The following is a 13,243-nucleotide window of genomic DNA, read 5'->3' as shown; positions in this document are numbered from 1 at the left end:
ATGGCACAAACTGGACTTATGATTTTCCTACTCATAAGTTTACTACTGCTGGATCAGACCGTCAGCCAGGCTTCCAAATTCAAAGCCAGGAAGCACAGCAAACGTAGAGTGAAAGGTACTGGGTCCTGACTGGGAGGAGGGATAGAAGCTTATACTCTATGCAAATTTACTGTGTACTTGAAATAGCATTGCATGAACCAGAAACATACATTAAACAAATGCTTATTAACAAAGGACATTTGAGTCTATTTATATTTGTCTTTAAAACATTTACATGTGAGTTAGCAAAGCCAAGAATAAGGTGCTGGTATGAGTTATGGAAATAGAGTGGTATAGAAGATGTAAATATATTGCTCTGTTATGTCTGTTTGCCTCTGCCAACTTAATTTAGAACTCACAGGTACAGCTGAGAGAGGACTCTGGCCAGTCATTTTTAGTTACACAGTTATACTGATTAAGATCAGAAAAATGGAAATTCATGGGGGGAAAAAAGCAGAATAAAGTATTCAGTCTCCAAGGATTATTGTTCAGATTTTTGCACCATTTCCTAATTTTAACAGAATGTCTGTCCAATATCTGTGGAATATTATTCTACTTGTGTGAGAAGTACTGTGAAATGTCAAGTCAAACCAATGAAAAAGAATTAGCAGGAAAAGATAAAGGATCAATTCCCACAGCAAAGCTTACAGAGCAAATACAAAACCACAGAATGCTGTTTGGAGATGTCTGTGTATTTAATTTAAAGACTTATTTCTAATAAAAGAGGGTATGACAGAGGTTACACTGATGGCAAATATTTGAACTCCTGGCTAATGAAAAAAAAAATGCTTTGATAAAGCCATTGTAAAAGAAGACTGCACTGCTGTGGAGCCATGCAGTTATAGATATTGGAATCTCCAGGGTTTTAAGTGTGGGATCCTAAAGACAGGCTCCTTATACACGTTTTGTGCCAGCACAGAGTAGCACAGATTGGAGAAGCTGAAGTCCTGCCTTGGGAACCCATGAAGGACAGCGAGGGTTATCCCCACAGGCAGCAGGGAATGTGGAGAGGAGCTTTCTGGGGTGCAGATGGAGGACTGAGGAGGTAACACAGATCTGTAGGAACTGTAGTTTTGCTACTTCTGCAATACGTGAAACAGCTGGTTAATTCCTCATGTTCATTACTGGGGTTTCTGGAAGGTCTGGTTGCTGCTGCCACCAAATAATTGCCATCCTGTGCAGTGGAACCATACCTGCTGCTTGTTTGGTGGTGGTGGAATATTACAATTATTAAAAAAAAAATAATAGAAAAGGGGACATGAAAATGAGTTATGTGCAAATTTGCTTCTTTTCTTGTTCCACCATATTCTTGGTGCTTTTTTATAAGTACTACAAAATGATGATTCAGAGTGAATTTGTGTGACTCAAGTCCCCTCTGTACTGAGGGAGAAAGGGAAGGTTAACCCTTGGAAGGGAAGATTGCAGCTCAGCAAGCTTGACTGCAACATTCAGACTCTCCAGCTGGATTTTATTTGTTGTTCTTCACTGTTGCTAAAACAAGAGTTGTGTGAAACTTTCATGCTCACAGAAATAACATTTCTTTGAAAAAATACAGCCTGTGTCCTGCTATTATTTGTATGTCACATCTATACACCTGAGTGTACTGGTTCAAAAGAAAAAGGGACATTTTCTGTAAATTAGATACCAGCTCACTAAATAATGATCAGCTGCAACAGTCCATGGTTTTCAAGCAGTTACGAGGATAAACTATGAGAATGAAAGGTAAAGGTGGGTTCCTTCTGTTTTCTATAGGAATCCTTCAGGAATTTTTTCATTAATCTTCAAAAATCTTCAAATCTTCAAAAAGAATCAAAACACATCTCAGCAATGCAGCAACCCAGGATATTTTGAAACAACTTTTAATGTATGTTTTAATTTGTGTGTGCATACAGATCTGTTAATTTATGTATATTGATTTTATTTAAGAAAAAGATGACCTGAAGACCCAAATTGACAAATTGTGGCGAGAAGTAAATGCTCTGAAAGAAATGCAAGCACTCCAGACAGGTAAAGCAGCTTACACCGGTCAATGGCTTCCAAAAGTTCTCACTGCCTCTCCTCTCCCCTTCCCTTCCATCCCTCTCTTTCGTGGGATTTTGTGACTAAGGTACACAACTCCTTAAGAGCAGGGTGTGCCACAGCTGTACCAGTGAGACAAGTGTGGAAGGAAAGAAAATCAAGTCTGAACAAGTGGTGATTCTTCACTAAGAGCAAGAGTCAATCTGGAGCAAAAACTGCGTTTGTCTTTGCACAACCTCGAGCTGTGAGTTTTGGTATCACCAAAGGCAACACAACGAGGGTTTCTGGGAAACAGCTAAAAGGACTGAGCCTATTTAAAATGTGCAACTTGCAACATTCAAATTTGAATGTTGCCCTAAAGCTTGGAAGTTATATCCACTGTGAGTTCAGAAATACCCTGCACCAGTGTGCAGAGTCCTTTAAGTATTTAAATAACCAGATGGAAATTTCCAAACAAAATCAGAAGGGTAAATACACATGCACCTATTAAACAGTTGTGCTTTTTCACAGCTGTTGACATAAAATTTGGCACTTAATCTTGTACAAGAAGACAATAAAGAGGAAATTACATCATTCCCATGAAACAGAACATATTTTCCTTAAGGATGGTAATATCTGGGTTGTCCAGTTTTATGCCTTGGGTTACATAGAGCTTTTTGAGCTTTACAAAATATTTTTATTTCAAATGTCTTATAATAAGGCTTTAGAAGTTTCTTAAAAGAGGGAGTCTGTACTAGACAAGTAGCTCTTGTTTAAAAGTAATTCTTGTGTTGCTTCCAGAAGGAGCTTGAGAGTAAGCATGCAGTGGCTTAGAAATGAAACCAGATCCAGGAGATTTTTTATCCTCAAAACTTATTTTGAGCTTTATTCTAAATTCATAACCCACACTGTTCAACTGGATTCCAAATCTGGCAAAAAGAGACCTATCACCACCCCAGCTCTGACTGTGTGTGTTAATGTCCTTATGATGATACCTGAAAAAGGAGCTGCTTTTCCAGCTTATGGACATTTCTAAAATACACATTACAAGACTGATTTCTTCTTTTGCTTGAGTTTCCTAGGTCTCCTTTCTACGTGGTGTGAAATGTGAAATGCTGCCACACACCACTTTGCAACACATACTTTCTCCCTAAAGATGATGCAGCATTGCTGAAGTAGATAAAGTCTCTCTGATCTTTCCCATGAATATCAATTTGTTAAAGCATTCCACATTTAACAAATATGTTCATTATTCTCTTTGGCCATTAGTAGTTGGAAGGGTTAAAATTTGAAATTTAAGCCCTAATATAAAATTATGACCATAAAATGCAGCTAAGGAATGCAGTGAATATTACAACTAGAAATATAAAAAACTGAGACATAGGATGTGGTCCAAAGTGGATTTCCATATCCTGTTGATCAGAGACATAATTACTTTCTTACAAGAACACATGACAGGAATTAGAAACAGATTATAGAAAACATCAGGGCAGAAGATGTTGTAACTACAAGATGGGGTTAAGCAATAAATTAAATAATCTGCAAGTAGTCACATGCTGATTCTAAAAATGTCACAGGAGTTTATTCAAGGCCTTTGCTACCTTCCTCAGCTCAGAAGGAACACTCCATTAAGGAGAGTTCTCTTGCTGTAAGTATTTTTCTTGGGAAAACCATTTTTTCACATATCTGCATTTGGAGAGCTGGAAAGTAAACTTTAAGGATTCCCTCCCAGACCTTGGGCTGGAAGGACTCCAACAGTGGCTCTGCAAGACAATTCCAGTTACAGAGCATACGCCAAATTAATGTTCTAGTGCATTTGGACTTTACATCAAGACTTCCCCGATATTTTCCACTAGAAGTAAAAGCAAATAGATTTATAAATTCAAATATTTAGAAGATTTGGTCCAGATTGTCCTGTAAGCTCAGTAATAAGTGTGCATTTTTAAAAAGTGCTTGTAGATGTAAGTCACTTTACTTCATTTGAATTTAGAGTTTGAAGGGAGAGACATTGTTGGAAAGAAATTAACACCTAAAGAGGTGAATATGAGTTCTGCAAGTGGAAATAAACTTTTATCAGCCATTCAGACATTTGCATTACAAATTTCAAATCAATATTTTTTCTGGTAAGCAGGACACATTTACTACAGCACTTTTCTGCCTTTGCTTGCTGGAAACTGGGCTTAGTTAAGGTATAAAAATTTACTTTAATTTAGCACTAAAACAGCATAAATATTAAAAGATATGTCTCTACTATAAAGCCAAATAAAGGTTTCCTGATGACCAACTCACATCTGCCAACAATACAAACATCCATACCTCATCCATTCAAGACTAATGAAATAAGGTAAAAACTGTGTGAAAGAAGGACTATTCTGTAAAAGAAGAAACTCCACTCTGTGGAGTCAAAGCCTTTCACTTGCTGAGGGCCTTGTCTGCTCGATTTTCAACATACCTCTAGAAAATTATCATTAGAAGAACCGCTATTGAAAGCTCTTGCCCACACTTGTACTGAACATGCAAACTCCTTTCTATTCCCAGTGTGTCTCCGTGGGACAAAGGCCCATAAGAAGTGCTACCTCATGCCAGAGGGCACCAAACATTTCCATGAAGCCAATGAAGACTGCATAGCCAAGGGAGGGACACTGGCTATCCCAAGGAACAACGAGGAAACAAACATTCTTCGAGATTACGGCAAGAAAAGCACGCCCAGAGCGTCCGAGTTTTGGCTGGGGGTCACTGACATGGTAAATGAAGGGAAATTTGTTGATGTCAATGGCATGGTTCTGCAGTACTTCAACTGGGAGCGTGCCCAGCCAAACGGGGGCAAGCGGGAAAACTGTGTATTTTTCTCTCTTTCATCCCAAGGCAAGTGGGTGGATGAGGTGTGTCGTACCGCCAAAAGATACATTTGTGAATTCCTGATCCCGTAATTACAGAGGCAAAAGACCACGGCCACGTTTCAGGTTATTAACGTGCAGTTTTGCTTAGTAAACCCCCTCAGAGTGGGGTGAGTTAAAACTATCCATTTCCTGCATTATACTCACTCTTTCCTGAAACACAAGTTTGCTCTGATAATTTATTTTCTATTCAGATGCTAAAAATATTATGTTTTCTGAGTGCTCTCATTAGGTACAGGAATATATATTATGTTTTGACCGACATTGTATCCTATTTTGGCATATTATTTCAACCTGATGTTTGGGTTGCTGGATTTCACCTCCTATTTCTGTACTTTATTTACAAAAGGTTGCTGTATGGTGACCCTTGCCAATATAAGGTGTAGGGATCCTCTCAGTTCCAGAGCCTAAGAGGCACTATGTGAGCTCCTGTGAAAAACAGCCATTGTCATGATAGAGTTTAATAGGTTGTATCTGTGACCAAGAGTTCTGCCTATGGATTAGAATGGAGAATGAAGCAGAAAAATCTGATGGTAAATGTTTATGCTACATGCAGCTCACAATGATACAATGCTAGAAAAAGGGGGACTGGCTGTTTTAAAATATCAGTTTGCTTCTAAATGTCTTGATTATGATTAAATATTAGAAGTCATTTGGAACATTCCCATAGAAGAAACCAACCTTTACTGTGTAAAGCCTTAATAATCCTTCTCTCCTGAAGCATCAGACAGGCTTTATCAGCCAGAGAGTCACACTGCCTGAAAGCACAGGGAGGGAGGAGGGAGGGAGGATCCCCTTTCTGGACACAACATCTCACCTCTCCCCGTGGGAAAGGCAGCACGAGTGGCACAAAAGAGTGGGGCCAAACCACAGCTCAAACCATGGCCACATGCAAATTTTCCCAACTTAACTCCTGACGTCTGAAAACGAAGTAAAATGCGCTGGTTGCTTTTTGCTGTTCTTAACTTCACAATAGAGATTTGCCTTCATGTCATAAATAGGAGTTTCTCTCTTGCAGATAGGAATTTCATTTAAATATTTAAATATATTGCTACTTGGATGCTCAATCCTACTTCTTACCTTTTATATGTGCAAGATTTTTTAAATTATGCAATAAATTTGCAATTCCTGGTATTTAATTGTTGTAGTATTTTTGACAGCTTATGCAGCCATGTGAAGGCCATTCTTTCCTAGGACTTCTTGAGGATTCAAAAAGGAAACTTTTTTTACTATTCTGCTTACAGGCCACAGGACAAAATTTGGATTCCTACTTGCCAAATGCTGTATGAGATGCAACTATTCAATGCACCACTGAAATGTGTTGTAATTAAATTAATTTTTAACTCATTTCAATCCATTTTCATTCATCCTACACTTAATGTATTTCACCTGATTTTGAATTCTCTCACTTAGCTCCTGAGTTGAAATAGAAAAGCAAAAAGTCCCCATAAATATTCAACTTTCTTTCAGAATCTAGCCTTTGCTAAGGTTGGGGTCAGTATTCCTGTTACTTGTTGTCTACATACATGATTAAAAGTCTGCAGTAATTCTGTATGGATTCTTTACCTCTGCCTTGTCTGAAATAAGGCAGATAATAATATGGCAATAATAATAAGGCAATAGTAATAATAATATCTACAGCTACAGTCAAACTGAAAACTCACCAGCAACTCCAGAGCTCATTTACCTTTGAAGAGTTTATACATTTATGTCCCATTCAATCTATTTCAGCCAAGCTTCTCAAGTTGTATGCAGGAATGTTTATGGGTATTTTTGGTGGATGTTTATCAGCCAGCGGACACCGATACCCCACTTTGTTCAGCAGTGATTTAGTACATGAAGACAAAACCCACCTTACACAAATCAATTTGAAGCTTCCCAGCAGAATGATTAGTTAAGAAATAACAAATATTACAGCACCACGACTTATTCTTCTATGCTTATGCAGAAGCAATGTGGAAAATTCCACAAACATGTATCACCTCTGTCAGGATAATCAGAGAGGAATACAGGTATAATTAAAAACAAAAGCAGCAGCACAACGGGACAAAACTGTACAGAGGGTTTCGTTGTAAAGTAAAGGATGTACTTTTAAATGAGCTGCCTCTATATTGTATCACAGCTTTGAGAGCTGCCTGTAATTAATAAACCCTTCAAAATTAATCTCCCTCTCTCTCTAATTTAAACAAATATAATGAAAAATAGATTTTCTGAGGATACTTAACCTCCTCAGAGGCACAGTGGCATTTATCTTTGTTCTGCTAAAGTACTACACTATTTGTCCATGTAATGATAATCATTTTGCAAAAATAAAAAAAACATCCTTAGGGAAAATGGAATAGAAACCTCCTAAAGCTGCACTACCAAAGTTCTTCAAAGTGAATGGAAAGATTCCTGTTGAAATCAAGGAGGTCTCAACCAGAATATCCCAAACTCTTAGTACACAAATGTTGAAGTACAATCTGCTTTAAGACAAGCATTCTCAAGTGCTGCTACAGAAGATATTTGTTCAAAAGGTGAAGTTGCCAGGACCTTTTACTTTCTCAGAAAATCCAGTAAATGAAAAGACTCATTCTCCTCTTTCAGTAGCAGTGAAATTTTCCTTCCCAGTGAAGGAAGCACAGGAGCAGAACTAGGTCTTGCTTTGGAAACCTTTTACTTGTGAAATCCTTCAGTCCATTCCAAATGAAAATACCTGATCTACAAAGTATTGAAGGAAAAGGACTGTTTTTCAATTTACTTCAACAGACTCTGGGCCAAAACAAGAACTTGTCATCCCTCTTCTGTTTTTACTGGCTATCACTCTTGTTTCATTCCTGAAGATGTTTAAGCTAGCAAATGCAGACATCAGGTCAAGAAGAACTAGCAGAACTTTGCAAAAGACAACTGATTTGTTTATTTTTTTCTTATATGTCACCAGAGTTCGTTATTCTAACTTAAAATATGAGCATGCCCTGTTGTTCAGAGCCTTTTGGTGTACATGGCAAAACAAAGAGCCTGTTCCAAAATGCTTACAGTCTAGACAAGGAAAAAAGGAAGAACCTTATCCCCATTTTACAAAGGGATTAAGAAATTAAGGATTGAAATAAAGCAACTTCGAGCAAGGAAAGGAAAATGAACTCTTCTGGACCCAGTACTTCAGCCACTAGGGTGTCTTTCTTTTCCAAGAGGGCATGCCATGAATATCCCACTGTCTCGAGCACAGACATATCCCTCCATCCTGAGTGCAGGGTCTGAGTGGGAATGTGGGGGACAGCTAAGTGGGAATGTGGGAACAGCTGAGTGAGAATGTGTGTGTGTGGGAACAGCACAGAGACTGACCAGGCAGGAGGATCCAGGTGCCAGATAACAAGGATGTCAGCTGGGAGAACAAGGAGGGCAAGGATTATTCCTCCCCACAACTACTCTGTCCTCTGACAGGGACCATGAATTTCACTTCTATAAAAAAAAAAGCCCATATCAAATTAACTTTATTTTTGATTCCTGGATCGGGTAATGCTGTATTAAACGTTCAATTGACAAATATTATCTTTCATAGTTACCCCAGTATGTCCAGACTAATTCTGTTAGTGCACACCATGTGATCAGTGTAGCCAATAATGAGTTACTGTAGAACTGCTCTATAAATCTACCACGCTCTTAAACTGATTACCATTCTACATATTTAGCTGAGCAATCAGTCTAAGCTAGATAAAGCAAAGTGAAAAATATCAAGATTAGAAGGATGAAACAAACTGTTCTTGTATCTGATTAAGCACAGAACAATATGCTGAAGTGCAAACATGGATGCTGCAGGCAAATGTGTTTTAGGAAACCTGTCCAAGTTTCAGAAGGCACTATTTCAGGTATTTTCACTGTAGCCTGATGAAGACTGAGATATTTGACTTGGTTCAAATATGTATATTATATTTATAATGTTACAATTTTAATTGGTTAGAGAAGTGAAAACTACATCTGTTCCTATTGCAAATATTTTTCATACATGCTGCAAAAAGTTAAACTATTTACTATAAAAATATGGCTGATACAAAGATTTAAGACTCTGTAGTCTGTAGTGTTGAGGCATAATTAGGTCTACTAAGTGAGAAACAGCTTTCTCTGTTCCAAGCACCAAGGTCAGAGGTTCAAGCATTGTCTTCAAAGATGTTTACTCATCTAACTTTCTCTTGGCTCTGGAGTTATTGGCATTATCAACCCATTCTTATTGTTAATCATCATATGTATGACCTGCAACCATCTGGCATGGTCTTTTGCTGATTAAAACACAACATTTGCCGAGAATATTGTTTACCAAGAACCACTGTAACCATTTTTGAACATTATAAAAGATAGTTGAAAGGCATTGCTAAGAAGCCCTTTGTCCTCTCTTAATCCTACATTTTATAAAATCTGTTGTGTGAAGACGATGTGAATATATTGCTTAGTCTCCAGTTTATAAAACCTTTGGTACCAATTCTCTTTTGCATTTACTAATGCAAAAAGCTCAGTGGAATTTCTCCACTGATTGAAATGAAATTAAATTCTAACTGCCTGATCTCCTAGGCTGCTTCCCATGTCTGTAAAATGGAACATATATAACTGGTTCAAAATGGTATCAGGTGCAAAATTTTACTAATATGCTGCAGTACTTGGAGATCTTCCTAAAGAATAGACATGTGTGTTTAATCTGGACAAGGGATCTTTCAGTAAGGTGTAATGTTTTTGTTTATGTTCTCTTGTAATTTATTCCTGAGTTTAACTGACACAGGACTACATTCTCATGGGCTGCTTTTGGTGTTCCCAAAGAAGGTGAACCACTTCATGCAGTGTCCCTAGCAAGTAAATCACATATGAATATTGCCTTTTAAAGGTTCTTTTCAGGTGAGAAAGCATTTATCTTGAGACTGGCCAGAAAAACCCCTTTGGTAGTGGATGGTTCTTGTGGAGAATCCAGCTGAGTTCTTGGGATCAGCCCGGATTACATTTTGGAATCCTGGAATGCATATGAAGCAAATGCAGGTTTTGAGATCAGATTCAGGTACCAAAGAAAACATCTTCAGCTTTCCCTTCAACACTCTGCTATGTAGACACCAGAAAAAGGGAAGACAACAGGCTCATAGGGATTCTATAAGCATGGGAATCTTCCCAGACTTTGGCCTGCATGGCACTATAAATCTTCCTGCAATATATTTGCCAATATATGGCATTTAAGTAGCATCCACTGGATCTTGCAAACATATCAGGGGCACTAGGAGACTTGATGCAGTCCCTGTCCACCAGACACATGCTTTTATGCCTTTTTTTCAGAATTTTAAATCCAGATTTTTCAGTCTTCATTAGATGCCCTACTGGAACTTGGTGCTGTACTAGTGTTAAAATAAAATCAGAAGGTTTCTTAGGAAATATTAACTATACCTGCTGACGTGTGTGTGTGTTTGCAGCTGTTCAGTAATGTTAATGACTAGAATCTAAGCTCTTAAGTACACTTCTAGAAAGAGTTAATGAAGACAATGAATAATAGCACCTTCCCTGAGCGGTGTGTACAATACATCACTATACCTCAACCTGGAACGCTGATGGTCTGCCAGACACCACAAGGTAGCCGGAAAAATGGTCTTTCTCCTTTCAAAAAATCAGTCCCATGCAGATGACCAAACTATCAAGACAAAATAAAGAGATATGTTAATACGGATAATAAAAATATAATAAATTTGTATGAAACACATTATGGCAGCGATGCATAAAATATTCCATTTCCACAAGGTAGTAGGTGCCCCTTGGTTTTCATAAAGGTTGAAAAGCACTCTAAGCACAGCTGAAGAGCTTTTGTAGTTATAAACAATGTATTGGTTGGCTGGTCCATGTAATAACTGTTTATTATGGAATACATCAAGCACTCTATAACCTTTGACAAATTATTTATAAGTGTTAATTAATGAAAAACATCTTTTTCTTAGCATGCTGCCAACATGATCAATCTGTTCTCAGTATCATGAAAGACATATACCCCCAATAGTCTCATTTGGCTTTCTTGGCAAGTGGGAATAAGTAGGAGTGAATAAGCAAGGTCACATATGAAACACTGATTAGAAGGAAATGATTACCATATGAATTGGGTAATTCTACTGAAATATTGAGGGAAGGTGATCAGAATAGAATGTTCTGGAGACTCTGCCAGTTTTCTTTCCCAGGCATTACATTTAGTAGTACTGCACTGAAAGAAAAGAGAAAAAGGCCAATGGTCAATAGGCAGGGAAATGTCAAGCTTTACTCAAGGTACAGATGTTCTTCATTATGCAGGGTACATAAAATCTGAGAAAGAAACTCATTAGTAGAGTTGGGTAAATAATGGGTTGTCTGGTTTTGTGGTCAAGCAAAAAAAAAGCAAGAGGAGAAAAATGATCAAGCAAAGCAGGACATTTTTGAGGGTTTGGGGGTTTTTTAGTTCTATTTTCTTGGAGGAAAGAAGAGAGATTAGATACAGAGAAGGGGGCTAGGGAGAAAGGAAGCAAAAAAAAAAAAAGAAAAAAACAAAAAGAAAAAAAGAAAAGCTGATCTCTGATCTCTAATCAGCTTTACCTGGTAGCTATTGTACAAGGTATCCTCTCCAAAAAAGCTGATGAGAGCAGAAAATTCTCAGGATTGAATGATAAGGGTATGTCTACAGTGTCAAATCTTTTAAGTTACACATTCTGAGACAGCTAGACATGAGTTTCCTCTTTGGAAGTTATGTAGTCACTAATCATAGAGCAGAAGAGCTTTGCTGATAACTGTCTGCCCCAGATGCTATGGGTGCACCTTTTGTCTTTAAACTCAAACCTGAGAAAGCAAGACCACAACTGTTTCGTAAGTCTTCCTTAGCTGCCGTGTCAATCAGGTACTACTAAAAGATGATTTTAATACTTTCTTTTTGTCATGATACGGTAAACTTTGCTGGAAATATCTTGGCAGGTTAAGAACTTCTCTTACCTGTGCTGCTTTCCACCATCCTGCTTGACAGTGCTATATGCACTATACAGGCATCTCTGCTTCCCTCTTGTGTCAGAAAATAGTTTGGGTCTTCATATTCCTCTGTAAGATCAAGATACAGTTGACTTTTATTGAGGAAAAAGTTAAATAGTACCTTATCAAGCTCTGCTGCCAAAGGGATGACATTTGTTGTTAGAAGCTAATGAATCATGTGAAAAGCATTCAGGAATATGATCTTTAGCTGAGAGGACTGAGATCTGCTTTTTAACACTGCTATATGTTACATTTGACTACTCCAATCACTTGCTGAATATTTGTAGCAGAGGGTACCCCCATGAGAGTCTTGTGGGTAGCTTAGGGCTACAAAAGTGTGAGGAGATTTTTATTAACCTATTTTGGGAGTTCCATATTACCACTGAAGACAGAATAATTGTGAAGAGTTTTGTGAGTTGCATTAAAGAGTTAAAACGCTGGATTCTCTCCAGCTATGGAATAGAGGCTCCACCACAGAAGTGTTTTGTGCCAAGAAAAGCAATTTAAAAATGAGTAATGAGGGCATATTGTTAACCATTACTCTTTAAAGATCTATTTTTCATTTTTAAAGTCTGCACAAGCCACAGACTATTTTTGGAGGTAACTCTCCCTTTGGTCCCTCTTCAAAACCACAGAATATATATATTCTTATTCAGTAGGGAAAGGTGAATACCCTAAATCAAACATCTTGTGCATGACTCTCAGGGGAACTCATGACCAGCTTTTGAGAAGTACATTTGGACTTGAGACCCAAGGTCCAACAGGGTTAAACACTCAGCAATTAAGACTCGTTGAAAATCCAGCTACTTAGTGCCAACATGAGATTCTAGCCATTGGAAATTTCTCTGACAGGGACATACCAATGCACTGTTTTTTCCAGATTGAAATGAAATCCAATATATCCATTAATTTGCACTTCCACAAACGCTTTTTTTCCTCATTAGATCGTCTTAACACTAAGTCAGTAGATTAGGCAACTGTGGCTGCTTTTTTTTGTTACTCAATTACAGGATCAGCAGATGTCAGGATGTAAATGAATGTAGTACTAGCCTCCTATTGAATTCAAATTGATTTTCAGGCAGAACAAAAATTAGCTGAGAGTCCATAAAATAGTCCACTGAGTTGTACTTAATGTGCATAGGAAGAGAATTCCCACAGTCTTGCCAAGGAAATAGAGTTATGACTGCAACCAGATGTGATGTTCTTCACTGGGATGACAGAGATTCAGATAGAGAGTGAAACAAAGGCAAGATAAACAGATAAACAGTGCACAGTCATCCAAAGGGAAATGAGAGAGGATGTGTAGGACTTATGATACTTCTTTCTGC

At 37.9% G+C, this 13,243-nt stretch overlaps 1 protein-coding gene across 1 annotated transcript; it reads left to right on the top strand.

The window, feature by feature from the left end:
- On the top strand, window positions 1–4,967 carry CLEC3A (C-type lectin domain family 3 member A). The gene is made up of 3 exons (XM_027893553.1): window positions 1–115; window positions 1,966–2,046; window positions 4,576–4,967. The coding sequence occupies exons 1-3, from the start codon at window positions 1–3 to the stop codon at window positions 4,965–4,967; spliced, it is 588 nt and encodes a 195-aa protein (XP_027749354.1).
- Window positions 4,968–13,243: the final 8,276 nt, after the last annotated feature.

This window comes from Empidonax traillii, unplaced genomic scaffold (assembly GCF_003031625.1).
Source record: "Empidonax traillii isolate 1590-97213 ecotype Southwest subspecies unplaced genomic scaffold, ASM303162v1 scaffold395:size559319, whole genome shotgun sequence".
NCBI lineage: Eukaryota > Metazoa > Chordata > Aves > Passeriformes > Tyrannidae > Empidonax > Empidonax traillii.
This window is presented reverse-complemented; position numbering and strand designations above follow the sequence as displayed.